The following is a 26359-nucleotide window of genomic DNA, read 5'->3' on the forward strand; positions in this document are numbered from 1 at the left end:
AACAGAGGTGGGGAGAGAGGCTAGGAGTCAAGAGGGGGAGGTCAAGGCAGGCCTCTGTGGAGGGGGGCATTTGGATTGAGGCCTGAGTAAAGAGAGAGACCCTCCAAGAGAAGGCAGGGTGGCAGAGAGGTAAGTGCCAAGGCCCTGCAGCAGGACCAGGAACATCAGGGATGTGTGGAGGAGTGTTGGGGGGCTTGGGAGTTGGGCTGCCTGAGAAGCCCTATGAAGGTTTCTTCTTTCTCCTGGCCTGCCCCAGGCCTGCCTGAATTTGGGGGAAAATGTTCAGGGTGCGCTGTCTGACGCAGCTTGCCAAGGTGGGCGCTGGTGGAGGGTTGCTTCTCTGCATTTGCACAAGGTGCCTGTGAGCTCCTGGGACATCTCTTTCCTGCCCTTGAGTCTGCATCTCCCAGTGTAGCTGCAAGCCTCAGGGAAGGCCACCCTCTGGTCCTTGACTGGGATCAAGCAGTCTGGTTTCCAGTAAGTAAGATGAGGGAGGGCCTAGACGTTTGCCTATGTGAAGGGGGAGAGCAATCTGGGAAGGCTTCTTGCAAGAGGCGACCTTGTAGATGGGCCTGGAGTGAGAACTAGGTGGTCTCTGGATGGGGCCATGGATTTCTGAGTAGGGAAGGAGGATGGCCCATCATGGAAGCCTCGTGATCCTTGGCCTGGAGATCCTCTGGCCCCCTGCTGCCCCTCACCCCTCTTCCCCCCACTCCCCAGCTCGCACTGAGGAATGCCCTGCGCTACTTCCCCCCGGACGTCCAGGAGCTGCTGGCCCCTGAGTTTGCCCAGGAGCTGCGACTGTACGGGCATATCTACATGTACCGGTTCTGCCCCGACATTAAAATGAGGTGAGCGCTGGTAGGTGCAGCTCCAAAGGGGGCCCAGAAGCTCCCAGGGAGGGGCCGATTCAGGGGTCAGCAGGGGGAAGTGCAGGCTGTCCACACCAGGAGGCGTGCTGAGTTGTGGCGTGCTGAGTCAATGCCCTTCACACGGAGAGGGCATGATGGCTGTGTTGTCACCTGTGGGGGTCTGTAGCCTGGAGCTGGCTGCAGGCCCCCCAGCCTGGCCAGACGATAAGGGAATCCTTTCCAGAGAGGTCTCTTTGGCCTACCATCCTGGGTAGTCAATCCTGTGCAATTCTGGAGCCAAATTGTGTACAAAATCCCTTTCTAAACCTCATGTCTTGTCCCGCCAGGAAGTAAGGAGATAGCTTAGGTTCAGGCTGAACTGTGCATGGCACTGGAGGCCTTGTGAAAGTGTAGATGGCTGGGCCTCACCCCACACTGTGGATTCAGCAGTTTGGGAGCAGGGGGGCCAGAAGGATCTGCCCTTCTCACAGTTCCCAGATGCTGCTGCCCCCGCCAGGGCTCACGCTCCAAGCACCTTTGTTCCTGAATGTGCCAGAGGTCCAGACCTGTCTGGAACCACCCCCAGGGGATGTCATTCTCCCCATCAAGTAGGCACCACGTCCCCTCATTCCTATTGGGGCCTGTTGGCCTGGCATCTGCTCTAGAATTGATGCCAGGAGCACTGGGGACATGAAGGAAAGAAGGGATGGATAATAAACTCCACCCGGAGGAGATGCTTCTGGAAAGCAGACTTCAGCTTTATTTTGAAGTCCATCTTCTCCCAGTTGGAGCCCGCCAAGGGGGAGGGAGGGGTGGCCTGGGTGCGGTAGGGGCCTAACTTGCCATCCTTGGAAGGGCAGGGGTGTAAAACACAACGTGAGAACCAGAGTGGGCCGGCCTAGGTGGTCTGGAACCGCCTTCTGCTGGCAGCTCCCAGGAGGCTTCTGCAGGATACCAGGTCTTGCTGTGCACACCTCTGTGGCCGGATGCTGTGCTATGGCCAGGGAGGGCCTACGCTTCAGCAGGCCAGAAGCCTGGTGCCCTCCCCTCGTCACACCTGGTGGCTGGACTCCCCTTGCAGGGCCTACCCAATCGAGCAGTACCCCTGCCGGACGAGGGCCGCTGCAGCCGTCATGCACATGATCATGAACAACCTGGACCCTGCCGTAGCCCAGGTAACAGCCGGAGGAAACTGAGGCAGGGGCCAGCACTGCCCAATAGAAATGTAACTCAAGACATACATGTAATGCTTTTAGCTTTTTATTTAGAAATAACGATCGATTTGTAGGAAGTTGTAAAGATAGTGCAGAGGGGACCATAGACCCTTCTCCCGGCTCCCCCCGGTGGCTACATCGTCTGTAACTAGAGTACAGCATGAACCTCCAGATATCAACGTTGGTATGATGGACACACATGGCATTTTAAACTTTCTTAAAAAAAAAAAAAAAAACTTTCTAAAAGCCACATGAAAAAGCAAACAAATAATAATGAACAGATTTACTCCTGTATTTTGTCCATCCCAATGTATCAGAAATGTTATCATTTTAACATGGAACATAAAAATCATTGAGACATTTTACAACTTTTTTCCCTACTAAGTCTTTGAAATTGGGGGTGAATCTTACACTTAGGGCATGTCAAATGAGCCATGGTTCCAGTGCTCAATAGCCACACTATTGCGTGGATGATGCAAGTCTGGCCACATGCATCTGTCATGGGGGTCCTTGAGAGCCAGTCTGTACATCAGACACCCATATCTGATAAAGGATAACCTTTGCAGGGGTGAATCTCTAAGTATTATACTTGAGGGCAATATGATCCTAGAATTTGAATATTCTACCCAGAGGTGAGAGCTTCCTCAGCCCTGGCCTTGACCCCAGAACCTGGTCACAGACAGACCCCTGACACTGACCCTGGGCTAACTTCCCAAAGCGATCCCAGATCCAGCTCTGACTCTCACCTCACGCTGAGCTCTTACAAGGTCATGGGGGGGCCAGTGTTCCTGCAGAGGCCACTGTGTCTGGGCCTCGCCCTTTCTGCCTTCTCCCCTGCCATTAACACTCCTTCTTCAAGGGCCATCAGCCATTGGGCACAGCACAGAGGTGGGGGCCCTCCCTTCCCAGACCCCCATCTCAGATGACACCATGTCTTCTCCAGTTTCCCCAGGAGCTCGTGACCTATGGAGGAAATGGGCAGGTGTTCAGCAACTGGGCTCAGGTACGCTGGACTGTATGGCCTTTCCCCTCCCCACATCTTCTGGCCTGGTAGGATCTAACAATCTAAGGCTCGGGACTCAGGTCTCTGCCTCCCTGATGCCTGAGATGCTGACACTGGGCATTCTGGGGGTATTAAAGGCCCTCAGGGCATGTGTAGCATTATTCGAGGCACCAGGAGCCGCTGGAGAGTAATGAGGGCCTGAAGGGACAGGGCACTGGCAGGACTGCTGGGGCTGTGGGAGCTCTCTGGGCCTGGGTGGTGACTTGGGGCTCAGTGTTGGCCCCCCACTTACAGAGCCTTCCATGCTTTGCTCTCTCCTGCAGTTCTGGCTGACGATGTCCTACCTGTCACAGATGACAGAGGAGCAGACCCTGGTCATGTATAGCGGACACCCTCTGGGCCTCTTCCCAAGCAGCCCCGGGGCCCCCAGGCTGGTGATCACCAACGGGATGGTGGGTCCTGGGGCAGCCGGGCACAGTGCCTGCCTGGGGGCAGCAGGAGAGCCAGGTGCCCCCAACACCTGCCTCCCCATTGTTTCAGAGGGCTCTGTCCCACCCCCCCCCCCACCCTGTCCCCAGCCTTTGGCTCCCATTCCTCTTTTCCAGGTCATTCCCAACTACTCCTCCCGGACAGAGTATGAGAAGCTCTTTGCTATGGGAGTTACAATGTAAGTCTTGTTTCTCTCCATGCATCCATCTGTCCAACCTGGTTTTTGACAGCCTCAAAGTAAGCAGCAGATACAACCGGCAGCAATTCAGTATTTGTTTACAGGGCTTTTTTCTTCGGAAGTGAAATTTACATGAAAGGCGCATATCCCAGTGCACCATTTGATGAGTGTAACAAATGTGTGCACCTGTGCAACCCAAACCCCAAAATACAGAGCACAACCGTTTCATTTGTCATAAAATTAATGCAATGCGTGCTCTGAATTGCAAACATTCCCCCCACCCCCGGAACATTATTTTAAAAAGAGGTATGGCAAAAAGGAAACCCCTCTCCCACCCTAGACTCCCCATTCCACATTGTGTCTTTCCAAGCATTTCTCATGCACATACAGAGTCAGGTAGACCATTATGGATGCCATCTGCACCAGCCTTTCCACCCTGGACAGTGTAGCTGGAGACTGTTCCATTTCAGGAAACGTGGGTCTAATGCACTCTTGTTTTACCTGCAGTGTTCAATTGTACCATGATTTATTTAACCCCCTTGCCACCTGATTTGGGTTGTTTCAGGTTCTTTGGGCTTATAAAGAACGCTACAGTGAATGTCCTGATCTGTACATTTTTACGGATCTCTGGGTGTGTTGCTCTTTGCTACCTGGCCCAAAGTGGGTCTGCTCTACCCGGGAGCTGTACACAAAGACCACACCAGGTGGAGGCGCCTCACAAGGTCACTTTAATCATCAGAATAAGGAGGTCATGGGGAATCATGTCCAAAGCCACTCTCTCAACAGGCTAAGCAGGCTTCTTTTATGAGGGCTCAGGATGAATATTCAGAAGGTGGTTTTAATACCATAATGAAGCTGAGGTAACTGTCAGGCACTTTCTGATTCATCTGTGGCAGGGCTTATATTGTTCTCAAATGTTCCTTTTCTGTTTCAGCCTTTCCTTAGTTAGTTTCTAAAAGAAATTGACAGGCAGGAGCGTCTAGGCATTTCCTGAGTTCAGGAGTGAGTCCTGAGTTCAAGGGGTCAAGGACTCTTGCCAGGGACAAGGGGTGATGAGGTCTGTAGTATTGGGAGCCAATTAAGCCTCAGGCTAAGATTTTACAATGTAATCATAATCATCACTACCAGGTGTCAGGTGTCCTGGTGAGCTTTATAGATACCATGGTGTTTGGTTCTCTGTACAAGCTTCTGACCTAGGCACCCTTATTGGCCCAATTTGTGGAGGAAGAAACCGAGGTTCAGAAACCCTATTACTTTTTTGGTTGGTCCTAAGTAGCTACTGTTACTACTATTTACTGCGAGGCCTGATGGCCTCTTCTTCACCAGTGGAAGCAGCCGCAGGGTCAGAGGGACAGGGTCTGCATCCTGGACCTGCTGCCTCCTAAGTGTGACCTTGGACAAGGTGGCGTGCTTCTGTTTTATAGATTCAGGGCGGAGGTTTAAAGAGAGTAGAACTGCAGAGTCAGACCTGGTCTGCTGCACCTGAGGATTGACCCGGGTGCTGTGGGCAATTGACTAAAATGGCTGCAAATCACCCACACAGGCGGGAAGGGGTTTAAACCTTTAACTTAGCCAAGCTGTCAGGCTGACACAATGAAGTTACAGATAACAATCAGTACCAGGGTGGATGTGGGAAAACAGGTGGTCGCAGGTTGTGGGCGGGTCTAGGTGAGTACAGCAAGGCTGGGGGTGGCCGGGAGGACTATACCTAGCGACTGGGGTCAAAGTTCCAAGTGCAGGAAACTTGATCCCACAATTTTACCTCCTAGAGTTATTTTGGGAGCAGCATGTAGTGGGTAACTTGAGCACAAAGGACTGAATTAGAAGGATTTGAAGTCAGCTCGCAGCTCTGCAGTGTATCCCTGTATAACCTTGGAACTTGGGTCCTGTCTGTTCATAGCTCCTGCCTCAAAGAGTTCCTTGAGAATTCACAAAACAATCAAGAGGACACCCTTAGTATGTGGTACAAAGGGAGCCGTGGGCCCTCTGCTTGAGTGGATATGGGTCCCCAAGGCAGAGGTTAGGGGGTCCATGCAGCCTTGTGGGGGGTTCTGATGGTTTCACTCATCTTCCTGGGTGGATGTCTATTATATTAGAATCATTTTTTATATTGTATAATAGTCATACAACCTTCCACGGAAAGGATAATGCCTCCCCTTTTTTGGAAGAAGATGAAGAGGTTCCACGTGGTCCAGTACCTTATCTAAATTATAGGATAGACTTGGCATTCAGACAAGAATAGGATCTAGAAGAGAGGAGGGGCTGGGGAGAGTTGCTGGGCGACAGGAACCCAATAGAAAAGAGACAGGGAGTTGAAATGGACCAAGGACAAAAGCAAGCGGCAGTAAACCTTGGAGCATCGCTTACCTCAGGGGTCCCCAGGGAAGAGTAAAATTAAGGCAACAGAAAAAAAAACCCAGAAAAATGCACTGCCAAAAATATTCAAGTGTTTGATAATTATCAAGGGATAGACACAGGCACCCTTATGCATTGCTGGTGACAGTCACTTTGGAATTTGACAATGTCTAGTACTATTTTACATACTTGCACCTGATGACTGAGCCCTACCCCTTCCTGGTTTCTTCCCCGGGCCAGCGAGGCAGACAGGAGGTCACTCACTGCAGTGTGATTCGCGTAACGAGATCAGAGGGGGCAGGGGGCAGGATTCTGTGGTTTCTGATACACACAGTGTGGAACCATGAGTAGCCATCAGCAGGACCTATGTGTGCTGATGTGGAAAGGCCCCCCGCAGGTGAGGGGCCCAGCTGCACAAGCAATACCAATACCTACAAGATGAGGCCGTTGATGTAAATAATCCGAATACTAACGACGACAATAACCCCACCTGCAAACAATGCCCCCAATGCCATTCGGTGATGGCATAGCCCACAAACCTGAATGAAGCGTGCCGCTCTGTGAGCGCCCTTTTCTGAAGTCGTCACCCCTGCCTCCCACAGCTCCGTGCCCTCCTTCCAGCAGGTAGACCCCCCCATTGGAGGTCATTGAATGTCATACCAATAGAATCCCACAGAACGGGTTCTTTCACACCTGGCTTCTCCACTGAGCCACGTGGCACAGGAAGACTTTGGTCGGTTTCTTTGCAGCGAAGCGTTCTGCTGTGTTCTTACGCTGCCGTTTGTTTCTCGCTCCTCCGTGCTGGGCGCTCCAGCTCTTCCAGGGCTTGGCCACCGCAAACAGAGTTGCCGCGAACAGTGGCGGGCCTGTCTTCACATGGGCGTGAGCGCAGAAAGTGAAGGTGCCGGATCACCTTCCGCCTCCGTCGTTACGGCCAAATGGCCCCCACAGTGATTTTGCCGCTTACATTACAGTGTTTAACAGATCAAAATCTGTGTATAAAAGGTCCCGGAGGCCAGAGGGGACCAGAATTGGGCGACTGTACCTTTCTCTATAATGGTTTCTTTTTTTTAAAGGAAAACGTAGGAATGCATTTTGGGGTAATCGAAAATGAATTTTAAAGCATGTGCCTTTTAAAGCTGTGCCTGGCACCGAGCTCAGCCCTGAGCTTGCCTTCTCTGTGGTCAGGTACGGCCAGATGACAGCAGGCAGCTACTGCTACATCGGTCCCCAAGGCATCGTCCATGGCACAGTGGTGAGAAACGGGCCACGCCTGGCTGCCGGGGGTGGGAGGCGGACGTGCTGGAGTGGAGAGTGAACTCCTCCTCTTCTCCCCGCAGCTCACCGTGTTGAATGCTGGGCGACGGTACCTGGGGGTCAAGGACCTGGCTGGGAAGGTCTTTGTCACCTCTGGGCTGGGCGGAATGAGTGGCGCTCAGGCCAAAGCCGCGGTCATCGTGGGGTGCATCGGCGTGATAGCAGAGGTGAGCCCAGCAGGCACTCTGCCCACCTGCGTCCTCCCTCAGTCTAGAGCCACCCCCACTCACAGCCCTCTCTTCTCCTGCACCCCCCCACCAGCCCTCCAAGCCTCCCAGGGTGGGTTCCCATGGCAGCCTATGCCTCCTGCCTTCAAAGTGCCCATCTTCCCCCACGGTCAATGCCTGCTGATCCCCCCCGCCCCAGGAAACTGACCTTCTGTGGGCACCGCTCCCCTTATCCCTGGAGATGAACATAGCCTCCCCCAGCTCGAACAGGTCACAGTCAGGTGAGGGCAACAGACGTCAGTAGAGGTGTGTGCACGCAGCCTTTGGCCAGTGGTTCTTACAACTTTCTTCGGTAGAGCCAAGGAGAGGAAGGGAGCCAGGGAGAGGAGGCGAGGAGCTTTAAGACAAGCCTTGGTTGGGTCGGGGGTACCTTTCTCATGGGAGATATATTTCCTGCTTCCAAGGGGACAGAGGAGGGCCTGAGTGTCCTTGTACACGGGGTCCCTTAAGCAACTTTTATTTAAAATAATCAATATGCCAGCGTGGCACATTTGTGGGGAGGGGCTGCCCTTGGCCCCTATATAGAAAATAAGTTACAGCAACTAACGTTAGCTCATCCCCTGGAATCTGCAGAAAAATAGCCCATGTTTTTAAAAAGCTTTGACTTCCCCTCATCTCATCCTCAACCCTCATCCTCACCTACTTCCCCCTGTGTCTTCAAAACATGTTTGCCACAGGGGCGCCTGGGTGGCTCAGTTGGTTAACCATCTGACCCTTGGTTTCGGCTCAGGTCATGATCTCACCCTTCATGAGTTTGAGCCCCACATCGGGCTCTGTGCTGACCACAGGGAGGCTGCTTCGGATTCTCTCTCTCTCCCTCTCTCTGTCCTTCCTGCACGCACACTTTCTCTCTCAAAATAAATAAATAAACTTAAAAACAATACGGGGCACCTGGGTGGCTCAGTCGGTTAAGTGTCCAACTTTGGCTCAGGTCATGATCTTACAGTTCGTGGATTTGAGCCCCATGTCACTGACAGCTTAGAGGCTGGAGCCTGCTTTTGGATTCTGTGTTTCCCTCTCTCTCTCTGCCCCTCCCCTGCTTGTGCTCTGTCTCTCTCTCTCAAAAATAAATAAAAACATTAAAAAATTGTTTTAAATACAGCATGTATTTTTTAAAAGTGTTTGCCACAGAGAGAGCAGTACATATTTGTAATAAAATTCCCAGATGGCAAATAAGCAATCCTAAAAAGAGAGAGGCACCCACCTTTGTGATTTATACTCAGTTGGTACTAAGCCTGCGTCATACACTCTTATATTTCTTAGGAGCCCACCTGGGTGCCAATAGTAAAATCAAACTACAGCCGCTTGCACAAATAAGGTTTTGTTTCTCTCACGCAGCCCGCAGTGCTGGCATTGTTTCAGCGGCTCCGCAATGTCAGGGCCAACATCGCTAGATTCTCTTGGGTTTCCCTCGTGCGTTCAAAATGGCTGTCCCCACCCCAGCCATCGCATCTACATTGAAGGCAGAAAGGAGGAGGGGGGAAGGTGCCACCTGTGACTGACTCAATTTTAGCAGAAAGATGATACCTCAGAAACTCGTTCTTTTACCTCACTGGTCAGTTTTGGATCGAATGGATGTTCTTCCCTAAAAGGGAGGCTGGAGACAGTGGAAAGAGTAGTTGTAGTTAGCTTGGAGTGGGGCCACAGTGTCGCCCTGAAAATCCAGGTTCTGTTGACAAGGAATGCAGGAGGGGGAGTAACTACGGGAAAACAGCTCGTGGCACCTGTGCTGACATGGGCGATCTACGCGGGGGATGGCCTCCTCCTGGTGGAGGCTGACATGCCCAGTGACTGACTGGGTGGCCCTGTGTCTCGTGGTCCCAGGTGGATAAAGCCGCCCTCATGAAACGCCACCAGCAAGGATGGCTGATGGAAGTGACCGACAGCTTGGACCACTGCATTGAAAGACTCAGGTATGGCGCCTGACCTGGGCCTGGGGAGGCCACAGAAGGGATCCGGAGGCTGGGCTGCTGTATGTGGGCCTGTTAAATGCCTGTTACTCAGCCACAGGCTGAGCGAAGGCTGTGCCTTGTATTTCTCACTGTTGTGGCCTGAGTGCCCAGCCCGGAGCCTGGCACGTATTAGGTGCTCGCCTCATCTGTTGGGGGGAGATGAAACTTTGAAAGACGGAACCGTTCCTCGGTGTGACTCCACCAGGTTCGGGGTAAGCCGATCTCCCTCCCCACTTGTGGTCTGGTTGTTTGAGGGGGGTGTCGGCAACACTGCCCTCCGGTTTGATGGCTAAACTGCGGGAATGGGGGAAGGACTGCGGGCTGCTGATCTGATGCCATTTTTGAAGCTTGCTCTCAACCGACACACTTTGGAGACCTGAACTCTGTGCAGGGAGGACGCACCACACAGCGGCTCTCCAGCCCCGCCACGATCAGTCACCCAGGGGGCTTCAAAGGGGGCTTGGAGGAAAATGTCCAAGTACATACCAAATTGAGAAATACTCCCATTACTAGGAACGGATACTGCTTGACACTGATCTCTTGAAAATGCTAGTTTGGCCCCATGGCAACCGCTGTGTAAAACTCTCAGATGAGCTTCCATTAAATACAGGAGACATTCCAGACTGCTGGTGGGACACAGATGGGTCTGGCCTTATCTGCCTCCTATGCCTGTGAATGCTGCTTAACATCCCAGACGCACGTACACACTGGCACACACGTGCATGCACTCATCCACGTGCACACTCACACACTCACCACAAAATCAGTTCACATCAGTTCAACAAAGTGCCCTAAGCAGCCCGTCTGGTCATACTTCCGGGGAAGACACAGACCGAGTTCTAGAACAATCCCAATCAGAGCCCTAACAGCAAGGGTCCTGATTCTGTGAATTGCCTCGAGTTGGCTCATCACTGCTGTCATCTCGGTTCTCAGTTTTCCCTGATGGGGCATTCACGTCTCTGTTTCCCTTACGGTTCTGGGACCTCAGTGGACACCCTTCGGAGGTCCCTGTGCCTCAGGCCCTATGCTGGCACACAGTGCCTTTGGGACCTTCTGCATTCTCGCCAGCTTGGTACTGGTGGGGCAGGTGCAATGGACCATCTACTCTGCTCTTGTCCCCTTCTAGGGAAGCAAGGAAAAGGAAGGAGGTGCTCAGCCTTGGTTACCATGGCAATGTAGTAGATCTTTGGTAAGTGGGGGATGGGATTTGGAAGTCTTGGGGACCCTGGGTGAACTTCCCCCTCCAGACAAGGTACTGATGGTGGCCAGGCTCCCCAGACACAAAGCTTCCAATGTGCTCTGCCTGAGTCTCTGCTTCCAGCTTCCAGATCCTGGCCTGAGCTCATGGCAGGCCGCCTTCCAGCAGATGTTCTTTCAAGAGAGAAGGGCAATCCCCTGCTGGCTGGGCCTCGAACTCAGGCCCCAGACGGTGCCTTCCCCTGCCCCAGGCATTGATCGCCTCATGTCTTTCCCAGGGAGCGGCTGGTCCATGAGTTGGACACGACAGGGGAGCTCTTGGTGGACCTGGGGTCAGACCAGACGTCCTGCCACAATCCATTCAATGGCGGTTACTACCCTGTGCAGCTGGGCTTTGCAGAGGCGCAGAGCCTCATGGCCTCCGACCCAGCTGCATTCAAGAGCCTGGTCCAGGAAAGGTGATGAGTTCCCAGGGCCCAGGGGGCACACACAGCCATCAGGAGCTTTTAGACTGGGGACTCTGGCCTCTGCCTGGTCCCCCAGGGGCCAGCTGTGCAGCCTTAGGCAAGACCTTGAATCTGTCTGAACTGTCTCCTCATCTGTCAGATGAGATGGAAGTAAGCAGAGCTGGCTGAGCTCCACGGGATGGGGCCGGGGGTGACAGCGGTGAGGCACAGAGGGCCTGCTTTCATGGCCTTGCTGGTGGGTAGGGCTGATCACTAACTGCTGGCCTGTTGCAGCCTGAGGAGGCAAGTCTCAGCCATCAACCGACTGGCCAAAGAGAACTTCTTCTTTTGGGACTATGGCAATGCCTTCCTGTTGGAGGCCCAGAGAGCAGGTGAGAGAAAATGAAGGTCACATGAGGGGCCCCCAGCCTCCCAAGCTTGGAGGGGCCAAGATTTTGGCCCTTGGGAATATTCCCTTCTCACCAGCCAGGAGTAGGGCACTGCCTCACCTCCAGGCAGGTGCCCTGGAGAGGTGGGGGCCACAGCCTTCAGGTTTCACTGTGCCCCTGCCTGGACCTTCTGGAAGCTGGTCTTGCCAGGTCCTTGGCCTCTCTGGGCTTCAGTTTATCCATGTGCCTTAAGAACACAAAGTACCAGGGCGTCTGGGTGGCCCAGTTGGTTAAGCGTCAGACTTCGGCTCACATCATGATCTCACAGCCCATGAGTTCGAGCCCCGCGTCAGGCTCTGTGCTGACAGCTCGGAGCCTGGAGCCTTCTTCTGTGTCTCCCTCTCTCTCTGCCCCTCCCCTGCTCATGCTCTGTCTCTCTGTCTCTTGATAATAAATAAATGTAAAAAAAAAAAAGAGAGAGAGAGACACAGTGGAAAGTCACCCCCCCCCACCCCCAGCCCTTTTTCTGGTGCCAGCTCCCCTCCTGGAGTTCGAAGGTTCTGGCGTGTCATGTCGGGAATGTGGGCACAAACATGTGTATGCCCCCACCCGGCCCCACACCAATGGCAGCACTTGCTGTCTCCCTTCTTCATCGTAAAATGAGACCCAGGGAGGCTTCCCTATCAAAACTGGCGTCTTTGTTTAACTCACCATCCGGGTAGTGGTATAAGTCCTCACCTCGGGGCGGGGCCCGCCAGCCCTCAGACCCTCCAAGTGATGCTGGGGGGGTTCTGTGCCCGCAGGAGCTGACGTGGAGAAGAAAGGCGCCAACAAGACAGAATTCCGCTACCCCTCGTACGTCCAGCACATCATGGGGTGAGTGATGGGGTCACCTGCGGCATCTGGGTCCTAGACATTCAGGTTGGAAAAGTCCCCAAGTAGGGAGAAGGAGGAGGTAACCAGAGAGAGATCGAGCTGACAGTGGAGGCCACCAGGCCACATGAAGGAATTTGGGCTTAAGCAATACGGGGACAGGGATGGGAAGCTTGCCAGCCCATTTGTGCACAAGATGGGACCAGAGAGGAAGGGAGAGGAGGAAGGCCATGGTCTCCTTCTTGGATTCATCGTGGGTGAGGAGGCAGAAACCCAGGGGGCTGCACTGCCAGGCTGCAGCAGGGGGCAGCGGGGTCGGGGAGGGGGGCTGTCCAGAGAGGACGGTGGGCCCAGGGGGCGGGTGAGTGCAGGAGCCAGGCGTGGCCCAGGCCTCTCCATCCCTCTGCCTGGAGGCCACCTAGGAAGGTCAGTTCACCCAAGGCAAACTTGGCCAAGTCCCCACAGTTAAACTCTTTCTCCCAACGACTTGCTTTTAGTTCACTGATTTTCAGGTTGTCTTTGTAGTAGTTGCACTAGAAAGGAATTTCTGCCTGTGTCCCGGCTTCTGCAGCAAGAGACGGTGCCGGTCTAAGAGGAGGGACAGAGAACCGGGGTGGGGGGGGCACTGAGGGGAGAAGGTGGGGTTGAGCGGGGGAGGGGACCTGGGGGGCTGGCCTCTGAAACTTGCTGTGCAGTTAGCGGCTTAGGGGCGTCCAGCAACAGTTCTGGATGCTGAAGCCCTGACTTTACTCCACGGGCCTACATACCACGTCCCCAACATACCCCTCTCAGTTCTGGAGCACTGTAGATAGACCTCCCCTCCTTGGTCCATGGAGGGTGCAGCCAGACTGCATTTTGTCCTCGCAGAGACATATTCTCCCAGGGATTCGGGCCTTTCCGCTGGGTATGCACGTCAGGGGACCCCCAGGACCTGGCGGTCACGGATGAGCTGGCCACGTCTGTGCTGGAGGAAGCAATTGCTGACGGAGGTGAGGCTGCAGGATGGGACATGTTCACAGGCAGGTGGCCCACCACAGGCTCCAGGGCAGCCCACTCCCTTGACGCAGCCCCCACTTCCCTGCTCGTGCTCGGCCCGGCCCCCGGGGCACGAGAGCACGTGGACTTGGGGTTTGTGCCTGTCAGCGGTGCTTCTGATTCTTCTAGCTGTCCTCTGTGCCCACTCTGCTCTCCCCATGTCCGTGGGTCTGTGGTCTCTGCGACAGAGAGCTTGCACTGCCTTCCCACGTGGATGGTGGTGGTCGTCCCCGTGTCCCTGCCCCCGCCCCTGGTTTAACCACAGTCGCTTCCTGTGTAGTGCATGTGACGTTGCTTCTCACGTGGAGAAGAGAAGGCAGGGGTTTTGTGAAGCTTCCTCAGCTGTCAGGACTCCTACCCACACTTCTCTGCAGCTTTTCTGCAGGTCCGGGCCACCTTCTCTCTGGTTTGCTGCGTAGGTCCTTCAACCTTTGGCTGCTTGTTTTTGATCCCCAGGGCCATTCGCCCCTGCTGCCCACATCCAGGCTGGGCGGGCTGGGACGGGTCCAGGATACACGGGTGCAGGGCTGGAGAACAAGGGGAGGGCGGGAGGAACTGGGCAGGCGGAGGCCTCCTGGGAAGGAAGGGATCCTCTCTTAGAAACCTGTCCTCCGGGAAGAAGCCCTGAGCTGTGGCATCTGCAGGTGGCCCCGCGTAAATACTCTCAGAGTGGCTGATTCCCATCGAAGCTCCATGCACAGCAGTGGCAGCGTTTGCAGCAGGCAGGCAAGAACATGAACAGGGAAGGGGTAGAGACCAAGAGAGAGACAGATCCGAAGCAGGCTCCAGGCTCTGAGCTGTCAGCACAGAGCCTGACGTGGGGCTCGTATTCACGAACCGTGAGATCATGACCTGAGCTGAAGTCAGTCGCCCAACCGACTGAGCCACCCAGGTGCCCCAAGTGTCTGATTCTTGGTTTTTGCTCATGTCATGATCCCAGGGTCATGGGATCCTGCCCCGCGTTAGGCTCCAGGCTGAGCGTGAAGCCTGCTTAAAGTTCTCTCTCTCTCTCTCTCTCTCTCCTGGGACGCCAGAGTGGCTCAGTTGGTTAAGTGACCACCTCTTGATTTCGGCTCAGGTCACGATCTCACGGTTTGTGAGTTCAAGCCCTGTATCGGGCCCCACGCTGACAGCTCGGAGCCCATGTGGGATCCTCTCCCTCTCTTTCTGCCCCTTCCCCACTCACGCGTGCATTCTCTCTTTCACAATAAGTAAATAAACAAAAAAGAGTCTCTCTCCTTCCCTCTGCCCCTCCCCTGCTTATGCGTGCGTGTGCACGCACTCTCTCTGAAAAAGTGTAAGTTTATTTAATTGAAATTTTAATGGTATCTGTGTCAACCACTGGGTCACACCATCCCTGAGGATTTAACTGTCTGCTCTCATGAGCTAGTGGAAGCAGGTTCCTGAGCAACACAGCTACCACCCGACTCTGCATGCCCCCCACACTTTAGCTGACCGGCCTGCTTTCCTGGGATAGGAACTCAACTTCTTCCTACCTCTGCGCCTTTGCCTTTGCTGTTTCCTCTGCCTCAAATACTGTTCCCTCAGCCTTTTGTGTGGCGGGTTCCTTCTTAGCATTTCGATTGCCGCTTGACAGCTACCTCCACAGAGAGGCCTGGGGCCCCCCTGACCCGTCACCCTAGTGACCACTTCACCATACTTCTTTCCTCCATGGCCCACAGCCTCCTCTGTTCCCAGTGCCTGGCCCAGTACCTGGTATACAGTGAGGACTCAATAGATGTTTGTTTAGGGAATGGATGGATGGCGATGAGTGGCTGCCGGAGGGAGGGCCTGTGCCTGAGCCCCACGGGACGGGGGCTCCTGGTGCCTGCGACACCACTCTTTCTCCCTTCAGTGAACCCGGCTGTGAAGCTGCAGTATGTGGACAACATCCGCTGGATCCGGGAGGCCGCCAGGCACCGGCTGGTGAGGGCTCCGCCTGGCGGGAGGCAGGGGTGGGCCACTGGACTGCCCTGCCTGAGGCGGGGTACCGCTGGCCATGCCCGGGCTGGCAGACGTGAGCCCCGGGACGGTGCCAAACACACCCCGTGGGACTCCCTAGGTGGCAGCCTCCTTGGCCTCAGAGGAGGCAGCAGCAGCCACCTCACCCGGCGGGCTGCGGGACCTTGAAAGGGTGGCCTGGGTCCTGGGGGCAGTGGCCAGGGCCGGTCGGGTCGTTGCTCACCCAGCTGATTCGCAAACCGCTCTCTCAGGTCGGGCCTCCTGGCTTCTCAGCTGTGTGACCTGGGACGAGTGGCTCAGCCTCTCTGAGCCTCCTGTCCCGGCTGGGCTGGGCAGTGGAGCGGCTGCTGACAGTCTGCACACGGGGGCTGTGGTGGTGCACGTGCTTGGCACACGCCCTCTGGTGGCAGTCTGCAGGAGGCACTCCCGGCCCGGGCTGGGCAGAGGGTGTATGCGCGTGCTCCCGGGCATGCGAACGTGACTCAAGGTGATGCCTGGTGGAGACTGCTTTATACTGATGGGTCAGAGAGGTGTCTCTGAGGAGCTGAGTTGTGAGTTCAGCTCTAAACTGAACTAGGGGGCGGGGGAGCAGCCATATGACAGTGGGGGGAGGCAGAGGACCAGCCAATGCACAGGCCCTGAGGCAGCAGTGGCCTTGGTGTACGGAAGACGAGCAAGAAACGAGCCTTTGACTCACGTGGCTTTGTCCACAGACCCCGATAGCCAGACGCAGCTGCCGCGTCCACACTGGCATGTCCTTGGCCTGGGGGTCCCAGGGCCAGAAGGGGGACTCCCTTGAGCACAGCCCCCATGTCCTGGGCTTCTGTGGCCCAACACCCCCCACCCAAAGCGCCACCTCCTCCTTGCCCAGTAGCTTGCACACATGTTTCAGCCACAGAGACCCCCGTGCCAACAGCGGTCTCTGTGACCACGCTGAGTCTGAGACACCCACCGGACGGCTGTTGAACTCGAGGGTCAGGGCCTCGGGGAGGATGGGGCGGGAGTGAAATTGTGCAGGGCCAGTCCAGAGGTGGGCCTGGAGAAGAGGAGGACCCCAGCCTTGAGGGAGGGGCACCAACAGAGTGGGAAGGGGCTAGCGGGAGGTTGGGAGGTCAGGGGCATGGGGAGTGGCCCTCTGGAGGCCGCTACAAGGGCCGTGAATAACCGGGACTGTCTCTTCTGTGTTTGAGTTGGAGTTTTCGGAGGTTGTGTTCTCCCTACTTAGTTCACGTTGCTCTTTGTCTCATGAACGATGATGATTGCAGAAGGCCATCCTTTTTAAACATTTTAATTGAGTTTCGCGTAAGGTTCACTCTTGACGGACCTGGCAGTCCTATGTCGGTTTGTCTCCAATTTCCTTTTTCTGGATCCAAGCCATCCGAAAATCTCCGCAGTGCTGGTTTATACTATAGTCTTTCCCACAAGGCTTTGAGGCAGCCGGCGTGAGGGCAGTATGGCCTTGGTTAGCAAGTCACGAGGAAGGAAGGGCCGCTCACCTGACCACGTTTGCTGGTGGGGCCGTCCAGACGGAGCGCTGGCTTCAGGCTCGTGGTCAGGGGTGGCATAGCTCCATCACTGGCTCCAGAACGTTCCAGCCCATTCCAGGACGCGTGGCCAGGCTGCAAGGGAAACACCTGGAGAATCCGGGGCTTCTCAGCCTCAGAACTACTGATGTTTGGGGCCAAATCATTTTTTTCAATTGTGGTGAACTACACCTTGACATAAAATGCCCCTACACTTTAGCTGACTGGCCTGTTTTACTGGGATAGGCCCAGCTTCTTTCTACCTCTGGGCCTTTGCACTTGCTGTTCCCTCTGCCTAGAATGCTGTTCCCTCAGACTTTTGTGTGGCTAGTTCCATGTGGTTACCGTATTAACCATTTCGAAGGTACAACTCGGTGGCTTCAAGTACACTTCCATTGAGTGTAACCATCACCACCATCTCTCTCCAGACCTTTTCCGTCTCCCCAAACTGAAACTCTGTCCCCATCAAATAAAACGGCTCCCCCAACACCCTCCCCCAGCCCCTGACCCCCACCTACTTCTGTCTCTGTGTGTTTGGCCACTCTATGGGCCTCGTTTAAGTGGAATCCTACAGTATTTGTCCTTTCATGACCGGCCTCTTTCGCTGAACGTGATGTCCTCAGGGTTCATCCATGTTGTAGCCTGTGTCAGAGTTTCCTTCCTTTTCAAGGCTGGATGATATTCCATCGTCTGCATAGAATGTATATACCTTGCCTGTCCCTTCGTCCGTCAGTGGGCACCTGGATTGCTTCCACATTGTAGCTATTGTGAGTGCTGTGAACTTGGGGGTGCAAATATCTGCTTGTGTACCTGGGGACTTGGATAACTCTTTGTCATGGGGGGGCCGTCTCAGGATGCTTAGCAGGACCCCTGCCCGCGCCGACAGCACTCAACCGTGTCTCCAGTCATGCCCTAATGTCATCCTGGTTGAGGACCACTGTGCCAGTGACTCCTTTTTACTTGCTGAAGTTTCCGTTTCGTGGGAGTAACCTGTCTTACCCTCCAGAGGTGCGGCATCCTGATGGATGAGTCCGCGGGCTCTCAGCCATGTCACCGACCGCCCGGAGCGGTCATGGGAGGGTTCTTGGCCCCTGTGCTCCAGTTTTCTCATCTGAAACGTGGAGCCTAGGGTGAGAACAATAGCAACTTCCTCATTAACTCACCGATGAGTGACTGTGTGCAAAGTGCTTGTAGTTGTGCCAGGCACAGGCCACAATTGCATTGTGTGGTGGTATTATTGTCATTGGAAGGACTCAAGCAAGGGTATGTTCATAAGAGGTGGCATCCCTGAGATGGGCAGGTCAGGGTCTCAAAGCCCACTCCTGGGGTTGACCCTCGAGGCAGTGGATCATGGAGGGACAGCTGGGGTCCCAGACTGCACGTGGACAGGCAGGGGTTTGGCATGACTGCCCGGTGGGCTGGACATGAGGGTCTACCTTGTACCACACACCTCGGGGTCCTCCGTGACCTCCCTAGAGGGGACCATCTGGCTGCTGGTGGGACCTGTCACCCACATCTATCCCCTGCGTATCCCTAGGTCCTTGAGGTGCCTCTTCCCTCCCTTTTCTCTGCAGGTGGTGGGCTCCCAGGCAAGGATCCTGTACTCAGACCAGAAAGGCCGTGTGGCCATCGCTGTGGCCTTCAACCAAGCCATCGCCTGTGGGAAGATCAAGGTGACACATTCTGTGCTGCAGGCAGGAAGCTTCCCTTGGGCTCCTGCCCTTGGGTGCTGGCACTGCCCTGAGACCCTTGGCTCTGTGTTTATGTCAGGTGGGAGGCAGATAACTGGGGACCTGCAGTGATGAGGCCTGTCCTGCAACCCAGCCTCTGACATGTTCCCTGCTGTGTGACCTTGCGGGTCAGATGCCCTCTCTGAGCCACAGGTGCCATCTTCTGTGAGGGGAGAATTATGTCAATCTCAAGGCCTGGGTGGGAGGATTAGGAGAGTCACTTTCCATGCAAGCACTTCCCACATCTTCCTTGAATTCTCCTTTTATAAACCATGACAAATTTCCCTGGTGTTCCCTCATTTTCCTCCCCGTCAGCCAGCCTACCCTGGGGGACATGGAGCTCTGGGCACACTCCTCTGGGGGGCTCATTTTCTAAGCGTGTGCCGCAGGGTTCTTGCTGGCATCCCTGTGTTTGGGAGTACCAGTGCTAATGATCAGATGTGAAAGGGAAATCATATTGGATGAATGTGAAGGCTGTCCCGGTGGGTGGCTCCGGTGGCAGCAAGGACAGCTCCCAGACCACCTTGGGAGCACTGCCACAGCGCCACTGCTCAACGTGCTTATGGAGATGAGGACGGCTGTGGCAGCTGTCCCAGGAGGGCTCCACAGGAACGCTCACATCCAGGCTGCAGTCGGCTGGTTGGCCTAGAGAGCCAGGTCTTAATCGTTCATTCATTCCACATGCTCGATTGAGGGCCTCCTCTACCCCAGGCTTATTCTAAAGCACTGGGGACCACGTGGCAGAGAACAAAGTAGACAGGGTCCCGGCCTCCTCCACTCACTGGGAAAGGGAAACTGACAACGCAGGATAAAAGCATAAATTCAGAGGGAACTTCAGATGGTGATGAACATGAGAAGAAAATGAATGGGGGTGACGGGGTGGGGGTGATGGGTTATGAGTGATGGGGTGGGGGGGAGTGGTGACTCTAGATGGGGTGGGGGTGACGGGGTGTGTGTGCGTGCTGCCTCTAGATGGGGTAGGGGTTATGGAGTAGGGAGAATGGTGACTCTGCATCAGGTAGGGGTGAGGGGGTTGGGGGCAGTGGTCTGTCTGATGGGTGGTCAGAACAGGCCTTCTGAGTTGCTGATGTAGAACTGAAACCTGAATATCTGGGAGGTGCTAGAATACCGGGGGGTTGGCAGTTCAGGGCACATACAAAGAGGCGACAGCAAGCCTGGCTGGTTCAAGGGAAGAAGAGGGCCTCTTAATTCAGAGAAATGGGAGCTCCCCTTTTAGCAAGGTACATCTGAAACATCTATGCTTTTCCTCTTCTTTTTTTTAACTTATTTTAAATTTAAATTTTAGTTAACATACAGTGCAATATTGATTGCAGGAGTAGAATTCAGTAGTTCATCACTTACATACAACACACAGTGCTCAACACAAATGCCCTCCTTAGTACCCATCACCCATCTAGCCCATCCCCCACCCACCTCCCTCCATCAACCCTCAGTTTGTTGTCTGTCATTAAGAGTCTCTTATGGTTTGTTTCCCTCTCTTCTTTCCCCCCACTTTCCCATATATTCATCTTTGTTTCTTAAATTCCACATATGAGTGAAATCATATGATATTTGTCTCTCACGGACTTTAAAAAAAAATTTTTTTTGAATGTTTATTTTTGAGAGAGACAGAGATAGACAGTATGTGAGCAGGGGAGGGACAGAGAGAGGGAGACACAGAATCTGAAGCAGGCTCCAGGCTCTGAGCTGTCAGCACAGAGCCTGACGCGGGGCTGGAATTCACGAGCTGTGAGATCATGACCTGAGCCAAAGTTGGTTGCCCAATCAACTGAGCCACCCAGGCGCCCCTGACTGACTTATTTCTCTTAGCATAATACATTCCAGCTCCATCCTCCTCATTGCAAATGGCAAGATTTCATTCTTTTTGATGGCTAAGCAATATTCCTTTGTATGTATGTACCACATCATTCATCAGTTGATGGACGTTAGGCTCTCTGTAGTTTGGCTATTGTTGATAATGCTGCTATGAACATCAGGGTCTATGGACCTCTTTGAATCTGTATTTTTGTATCTTTTGGGTAAATGCCTACTAGTGCAATTGCTGGGTTGTAGGGTAGTTCTATTTTTGATTTTTTGAGGAACCTCCATACTGTCACCAGAGTGGCTGCACCAGTTTGCGTTCCCACCAACAGTGCAAGAGGGCTCCCCTTTCTTCACATCCTTGCCAACATCTGTTGTTTCCTGAGTTGTTAATTTTAGCCATTCTGACAGGTGTGAGGTGGTATCTCATCATGGATTTTATTTGTATTTCCCTGATGATGAGTGATGTTGAGCATCTTTTCATGTGTCTGTTAGCCATCTGGATGTCTCAAAGAAGTGACCAGGAAATCTGAACGTTAGGTAGGAGACAGACAATGCCTCCTATGCTTCCTCTTCTTGAAGAAGGTCTATTTCCAGGGGGAGGGATCTGAAGGGTGTCTGGTGTGGCCTGACCTTTGACTTCTGCCCTCTGCCAGGCAGCTGTGGTAAACACTGTCAGCTGATACCTCATATCTTTCCCTGCTGCAGGCACCGGTGGTCCTGAGCCGGGACCACCATGACGTGAGTGGCACAGACAGTCCCTTTAGGGAGACCTCCAATATTTACGATGGTTCTGCCTTCTGTGCAGGTGAGGAAGACAAAAAAACATTTTTTAATTTTTTAATGTTGGATTTGACTTTGTTTAGAAATCAATTGATTCATTCAGCGAGTTATAATGTTACAAAAAATGTTCTGGCATCTGAGAGAATTGGCATAGGGTCACCAGCCCAGCACAGCGAGGTTTCTGGGACCTGGGATTTTTCATTTTTAAATTGGGCAAGTGCCAGGCAAAACGGGACAGTTGGATGCCCTAGACTTGGGTGTGCACCTGACCCTGTCACTTGCTGGGCAAACTTCAGTAAGACTTAAAGTCTCTGAACCTCAATATTCTCATCTGTAAAGTGGAAATAACAATTGTGCCTACTTCAGAGGGTTGTTGTGAAGAAGGAAATGAATTAATACTTGTGCAGCATTAAGTAGGTGTCCCACAGCCAGTGTTCACTGGTTATCTGCTGCAGCTGCTGTTACCATTCTGCTTCTGTACCCACTACAATTATAATCATCACAGAGGCTGGTGGGTTCTAGGCCTGGTATAGCTTGCTCATTCCCAGCACTGGAGTGCTCCCTCCATTATGGACGGGATCCCAAGGAAAGGAGGTGGACATTCAGGAACCCAATCTGTATCACTTTTTTCAAGGAATTGATACGTTTCATATGTTATCAAATTTGTAGGTATAGAATTGTATTCCTTTACTTATCTTTTTAATGTCTGTGGGGTCAGTTGTGATGTCTCCTCTGTCATTCCTGATGTTGGTGATCTGTGTTTTCTTTCTTTCTTCTTGATCAGTCTGTTAAGATATTTATCAACTTTATTGATCTTCTCAATAAAAAGCTTTAAGTTTCATTCATTTTTTTCTGTTTTTTTCCTTTCTTTCTTTCTTTCTTTCTTTCTTTCTTTCTTTCTTTCTTTCATGTTTATTTTTGAGAGACAGAGAGACAGAGCACAAGCAGGGAAGGGGCAGAGAGAGAGGGAGACACAGAATCTGAAGCAGGCTCCAGGCTCTGACAGAATCCGAAGCAGGCTCCAGGCTCTGAGCTATCAGCACAGAGCCTGACATGGAGCTCAAACTCACAGACTGCAGGATCATGACCTGAACCGAAGTTGGATGCTCAACTGATTGAGCTACCCAGGCACCCATTTCTATTGTTTTTCTGCTTCCAAATTCATTAATTAATTCCCAATTCATTAATTTCTGTACTAATGTTTATTTATTATTTATTTTGAGAGAGAGTGCAAGCAGCGGAGGAGGGAGAGAGAGAAACCCAAGCAGACTCCACACTCAGTGTGGAGCCCGATGCAGGGCTCTATCTCATGACCTGATCTCCCAACAGTGTGATCGTGACCTGAGCCAAAATCAGGAGTTCAATGCTCAACTGACTGAACCACCCAGGCACTCCTGATTTCTGCTCCAATCTTTAGTGTGTCCTTCTTTCTGCTTGCTTTGGATTTAACTCACTCTTCGTTCCTAGCTTCATAAGGCAGATGAGGAGGTTACTGATTTGAAACCTTTTTTCTTTTCGAATTCTAGTATTTAATGCTATAAATGGCCCTCTAAACAGTGCTTTCACTGCATCCTACAAATTTTTAAATATTTTCACTTTCATTCAGTTCATAATATTTGTTAATTTCCTATAAGACTTCCTCTTGGATCCATGGGTTACCTAGAAGGATGCTTTTAAGTTCCCAAGTTTTAGGAGATTTTTCAGATACCTTTCTGTTACTGACGTCTTTTTTTTTTTTAAGTTTATTTTATTTATTTTTGAGAGAAAATGTGCACATACAGAGTAGGGGTAGAGAGAGAGAGAGGGAGAGAGAGAATCCCAAGCAGGCTCCGTGCTCTCAGCATGGAGCCCAATGCAGGGCTCAATCTTATGAACCACTATGAGATTACGACCCAAGCTGAAGTCAAGAGTCAGACGCTTAACCCACTGAGCCACCCAGGTACCCCTGTTACTAGTTTAATTCCATTATGGTCTGAGAACTTAGTTTGTATTCATTCTGTTCTTTTAAATGTGTTAAGTGCTGTTTTGTGGCCCGGAACATGGTCTATTTTGGTGCACTTGAGAAGAACATGTGTTCTGCTGTTATTTGGTGGGTTCTACAGATGCCAGCTAGGTTCAGTTGGTTGCTAATGCCGTTCTGGTCATCTGGATCCTTACTGATATTCTTCCTAATTATTCTGTAAATCACTGAGAAGGGAGCAGTGAGTTTGTGGATTTATGTACATCTCCTTTCAGGTCTTACCCATTTTTGCTTCAAGTATTGTAAACCTACGTTGTTAGGTGCACACTCATTTCAGCTTATGATGTCTTCCTGGAGAACAGACCTCTTTATCATCATGTAATGTTCCTCTGTGTCCCTAATAATAGTCCTTGCTCTGAAATTCTCTGATATTAATATCGTTGATGTTAGTATCTTATGGCCACGGTAACAAAGTACCACAAACTTTAATGGCTTAAAACAACACAGATGCATTCTCTCACGGTGCTGAATGTCGGAAGTCTGAAATCAGATTCAGTGGGCTAGAGCCAAGACGTGGCAGGGCCATGACATCCCAGGAGGCCCTGGGGGAGAATGTTTCCCGGGCTGTTACCAGCTTCTAGAGCTGCATTTCTCACATCTCACAGCCTGGCACAAGGAGAAGAGCATTCTCGGGATCCTCCCTTATCTTCTCTGTGAGCGCCCAGTCAGGATTTTTGGAGGAAGGGCCTGCTAGGACACACACACCCCCTTATGTCTGTGTCCCAGGGGCCTCAAGGTTTGGGGCAAGCTCATGCTTGTCATTTAGCAGTTTGTTAGACACACATGTAAGGTGACCAGTCTGGGTGCTGTTTCTCTGTGCAAGGGCCTGTCTCAGATTGTAATGAGCTAGCTGCCCTGGGACCTCAGTTCTCTGATGCGGTCAAAGACAGTCATTAATTTGTACTTTCTCCCCTACCCTTATTTTTCTGTTGTTGTTTTAAGGACAGAAGTGACTCTCTTTGGGTCTCTGTGTGCCTGAGCTAAAATCAGTACCACCACGCCTTTAATCCTTGTGTTCTTTCTGCTTCTGGGGCACTTTATGTGGCATTCAGTGCTAGAACGCATAACTATCCAGAAGGCTAACAGTGGGTACTTGGGCACTTGTTAATACTCCAGCTTTGCTCGGCTCTGCAAACATAAATTATTGCTGTTTTTACAGTCTGTCTCTAGTTCCCTTTCCCTGTCTGTCCTTCAGGCCCTACTCAGCCCATTGTCCCCCTGGCCAGAGCCTGGCCCAGCCTGGCCTTCTCCCGGCCCGGCTCATTCAGGGAATGATGGGTGGTGGCCTCTGTTTCCACAGACATGGCTGTGCAGAACTTCGTGGGAGATGCCTTTCGAGGTGCCACCTGGGTTGCTCTTCATAACGGCGGGGGTGTCGGCTGGTAAGGTTCTTGGAGAACTGGGTGCTGTGGGTGCCGGCTGGTGTAGAGGTCTTGGGAATTCCCTTGAGGGTCCTGGGCCCTGCCTCCCCTGAGCTCTCTCTGCTAACGGTTTGGCTGTGAGGTGTTCTTCACGTGAGCTGGAAATCAGAGGGCGTGCCCCAGCCACTCTACCTTTTGGGGTCTCACCTGTCACACGGGACACAAAGGCCGTAGGAATCACACCTGCCCCTTTCATGTCAGTTTTCCCTTCGCTTTCACAGAGTTTTTCTCAGGAATGTTCAGCGCTGTCTGGTCCCGGGCCTCCTCCACTGACATTCTCAGGGCAGCTGGGCTGGGAGGCTGAAGACCTGGGTTCTGAGCTCTCCTGGGTCCCCAGCTCATGGCTCTGCCCTGCCAGGCCTGTTTGCAGTCTGACTGGGGTCCATGGGAGGGTCCTATAACGGCTGACAGTTGTAGCTCCGTCACGAGTAGGTATGCTCTAATTCTGCACCCCCAACTCCAACATGTGGGGTTTTTCCCACACTACCAGGCAATTCTCCAACACCCACAATTCAACTCAGTTCTGACATTATCTACTCAGAGATAGCAGCAGACCCCACAGGTTAGGGCTCAGTCCCACAAGACTGCCAAGTGCAGGTCTAGGTTGTTGCCTGTGCTTCTGACCGACTGGCCACCAAGCCGAGGTTCCCACAGTAGCCTCCCTGGATTCCACTAATTTGCTACAGCAGCTCACAGAACTCAGGAAACCGGTATACTCACTAGATTATCTGTGTATTACAAAGGATATCAAAGGGTGCAAATCAAGAGCCATAGGGAGAGGTCCCGAATAAAGGAGTGTCTGTCCTTGCGGAATTTGGGGCCTGATATGGTGGCACGTGGAAGTCTGGTTCCCCAACCTAGAACCTCTCCAAACCCATCCTTTCAGGTATTAATGGAGGCTTCATTATTTAAGCATGATTGACAAGATCATTGATCCCTGATGAGCATTCAAATTCCAGCCCCTCTCCCTTCACTGGAGGTCTGGGGAGGTGGGACTGAAAGTTCTGATTCCCCTAAAGATATGGTTGGTTCTCCTGGAAACTAGCACTCCCTGCCCCCTCCATCCTTAGAGGTGGTCCAAAAGTCACCTCATTAACATAGCAAAAGGCACTTTTACTGCTCTGTCTCTTACAAAATTCCAAGTGTTTTTAGGAACTTTGTGCCAGAAATGGAGCGAAGACCAAATAAATGTATATTTCTTATTATGAATCACAATATTACAAGGAATAATCATTCACAAAGAATAATGAATAACTAAAATTTATTACACATGGATGATGTGGCAAGCATTTGCTAAATAAACTCTTTGAATCTAGTCTCTTACCTAATCTTAGAAGGAAAATACATTTTACAGATGAGGAAACTGAGGCACCAGGAGATTAATGAGCTGGACCTGTCCCAGCTCACCTGGCCTCACCTGGCTGGGTCTGGGATATCAGGCCAAGTTGGATTCCTGGCTCCCCCGGGCAGCAGGGGGCGCTGCTGCTTCGGAGAGGACGGCTCCTGGGAGGGCAATCTCTGAACTGATCTCTGAGCCCGTGCTGGCCGGATTAAGCTTGGCCTGGCCCTCCCG

The 26359-nt window shown here is 52.6% G+C and overlaps 1 protein-coding gene across 1 annotated transcript in view; it reads left to right on the forward strand.

Moving 5' to 3' along the window:
* Nucleotides 1–26359, forward strand: part of UROC1 (urocanate hydratase 1) — a 40535-nt gene that overhangs the window by 9466 nt on the left and 4710 nt on the right. The window contains exons 2-18 of the mRNA XM_045494046.1: nt 721–851; nt 1933–2026; nt 3009–3068; nt 3392–3520; nt 3674–3735; nt 7279–7345; nt 7431–7574; nt 9459–9547; nt 10713–10775; nt 11062–11241; nt 11524–11621; nt 12422–12494; nt 13359–13480; nt 15382–15452; nt 18586–18684; nt 21271–21370; nt 24666–24747. Coding sequence (XP_045350002.1) covers nt 721–851; nt 1933–2026; nt 3009–3068; nt 3392–3520; nt 3674–3735; nt 7279–7345; nt 7431–7574; nt 9459–9547; nt 10713–10775; nt 11062–11241; nt 11524–11621; nt 12422–12494; nt 13359–13480; nt 15382–15452; nt 18586–18684; nt 21271–21370; nt 24666–24747 — 1664 coding nt within the window. The remainder of the gene's footprint in view (nt 1–720; nt 852–1932; nt 2027–3008; nt 3069–3391; nt 3521–3673; nt 3736–7278; nt 7346–7430; nt 7575–9458; nt 9548–10712; nt 10776–11061; nt 11242–11523; nt 11622–12421; nt 12495–13358; nt 13481–15381; nt 15453–18585; nt 18685–21270; nt 21371–24665; nt 24748–26359) is intronic.

Source organism: Leopardus geoffroyi, chromosome A2 (assembly GCF_018350155.1).
Source record: "Leopardus geoffroyi isolate Oge1 chromosome A2, O.geoffroyi_Oge1_pat1.0, whole genome shotgun sequence".
In the NCBI taxonomy this organism is placed as follows: domain Eukaryota; kingdom Metazoa; phylum Chordata; class Mammalia; order Carnivora; family Felidae; genus Leopardus; species Leopardus geoffroyi.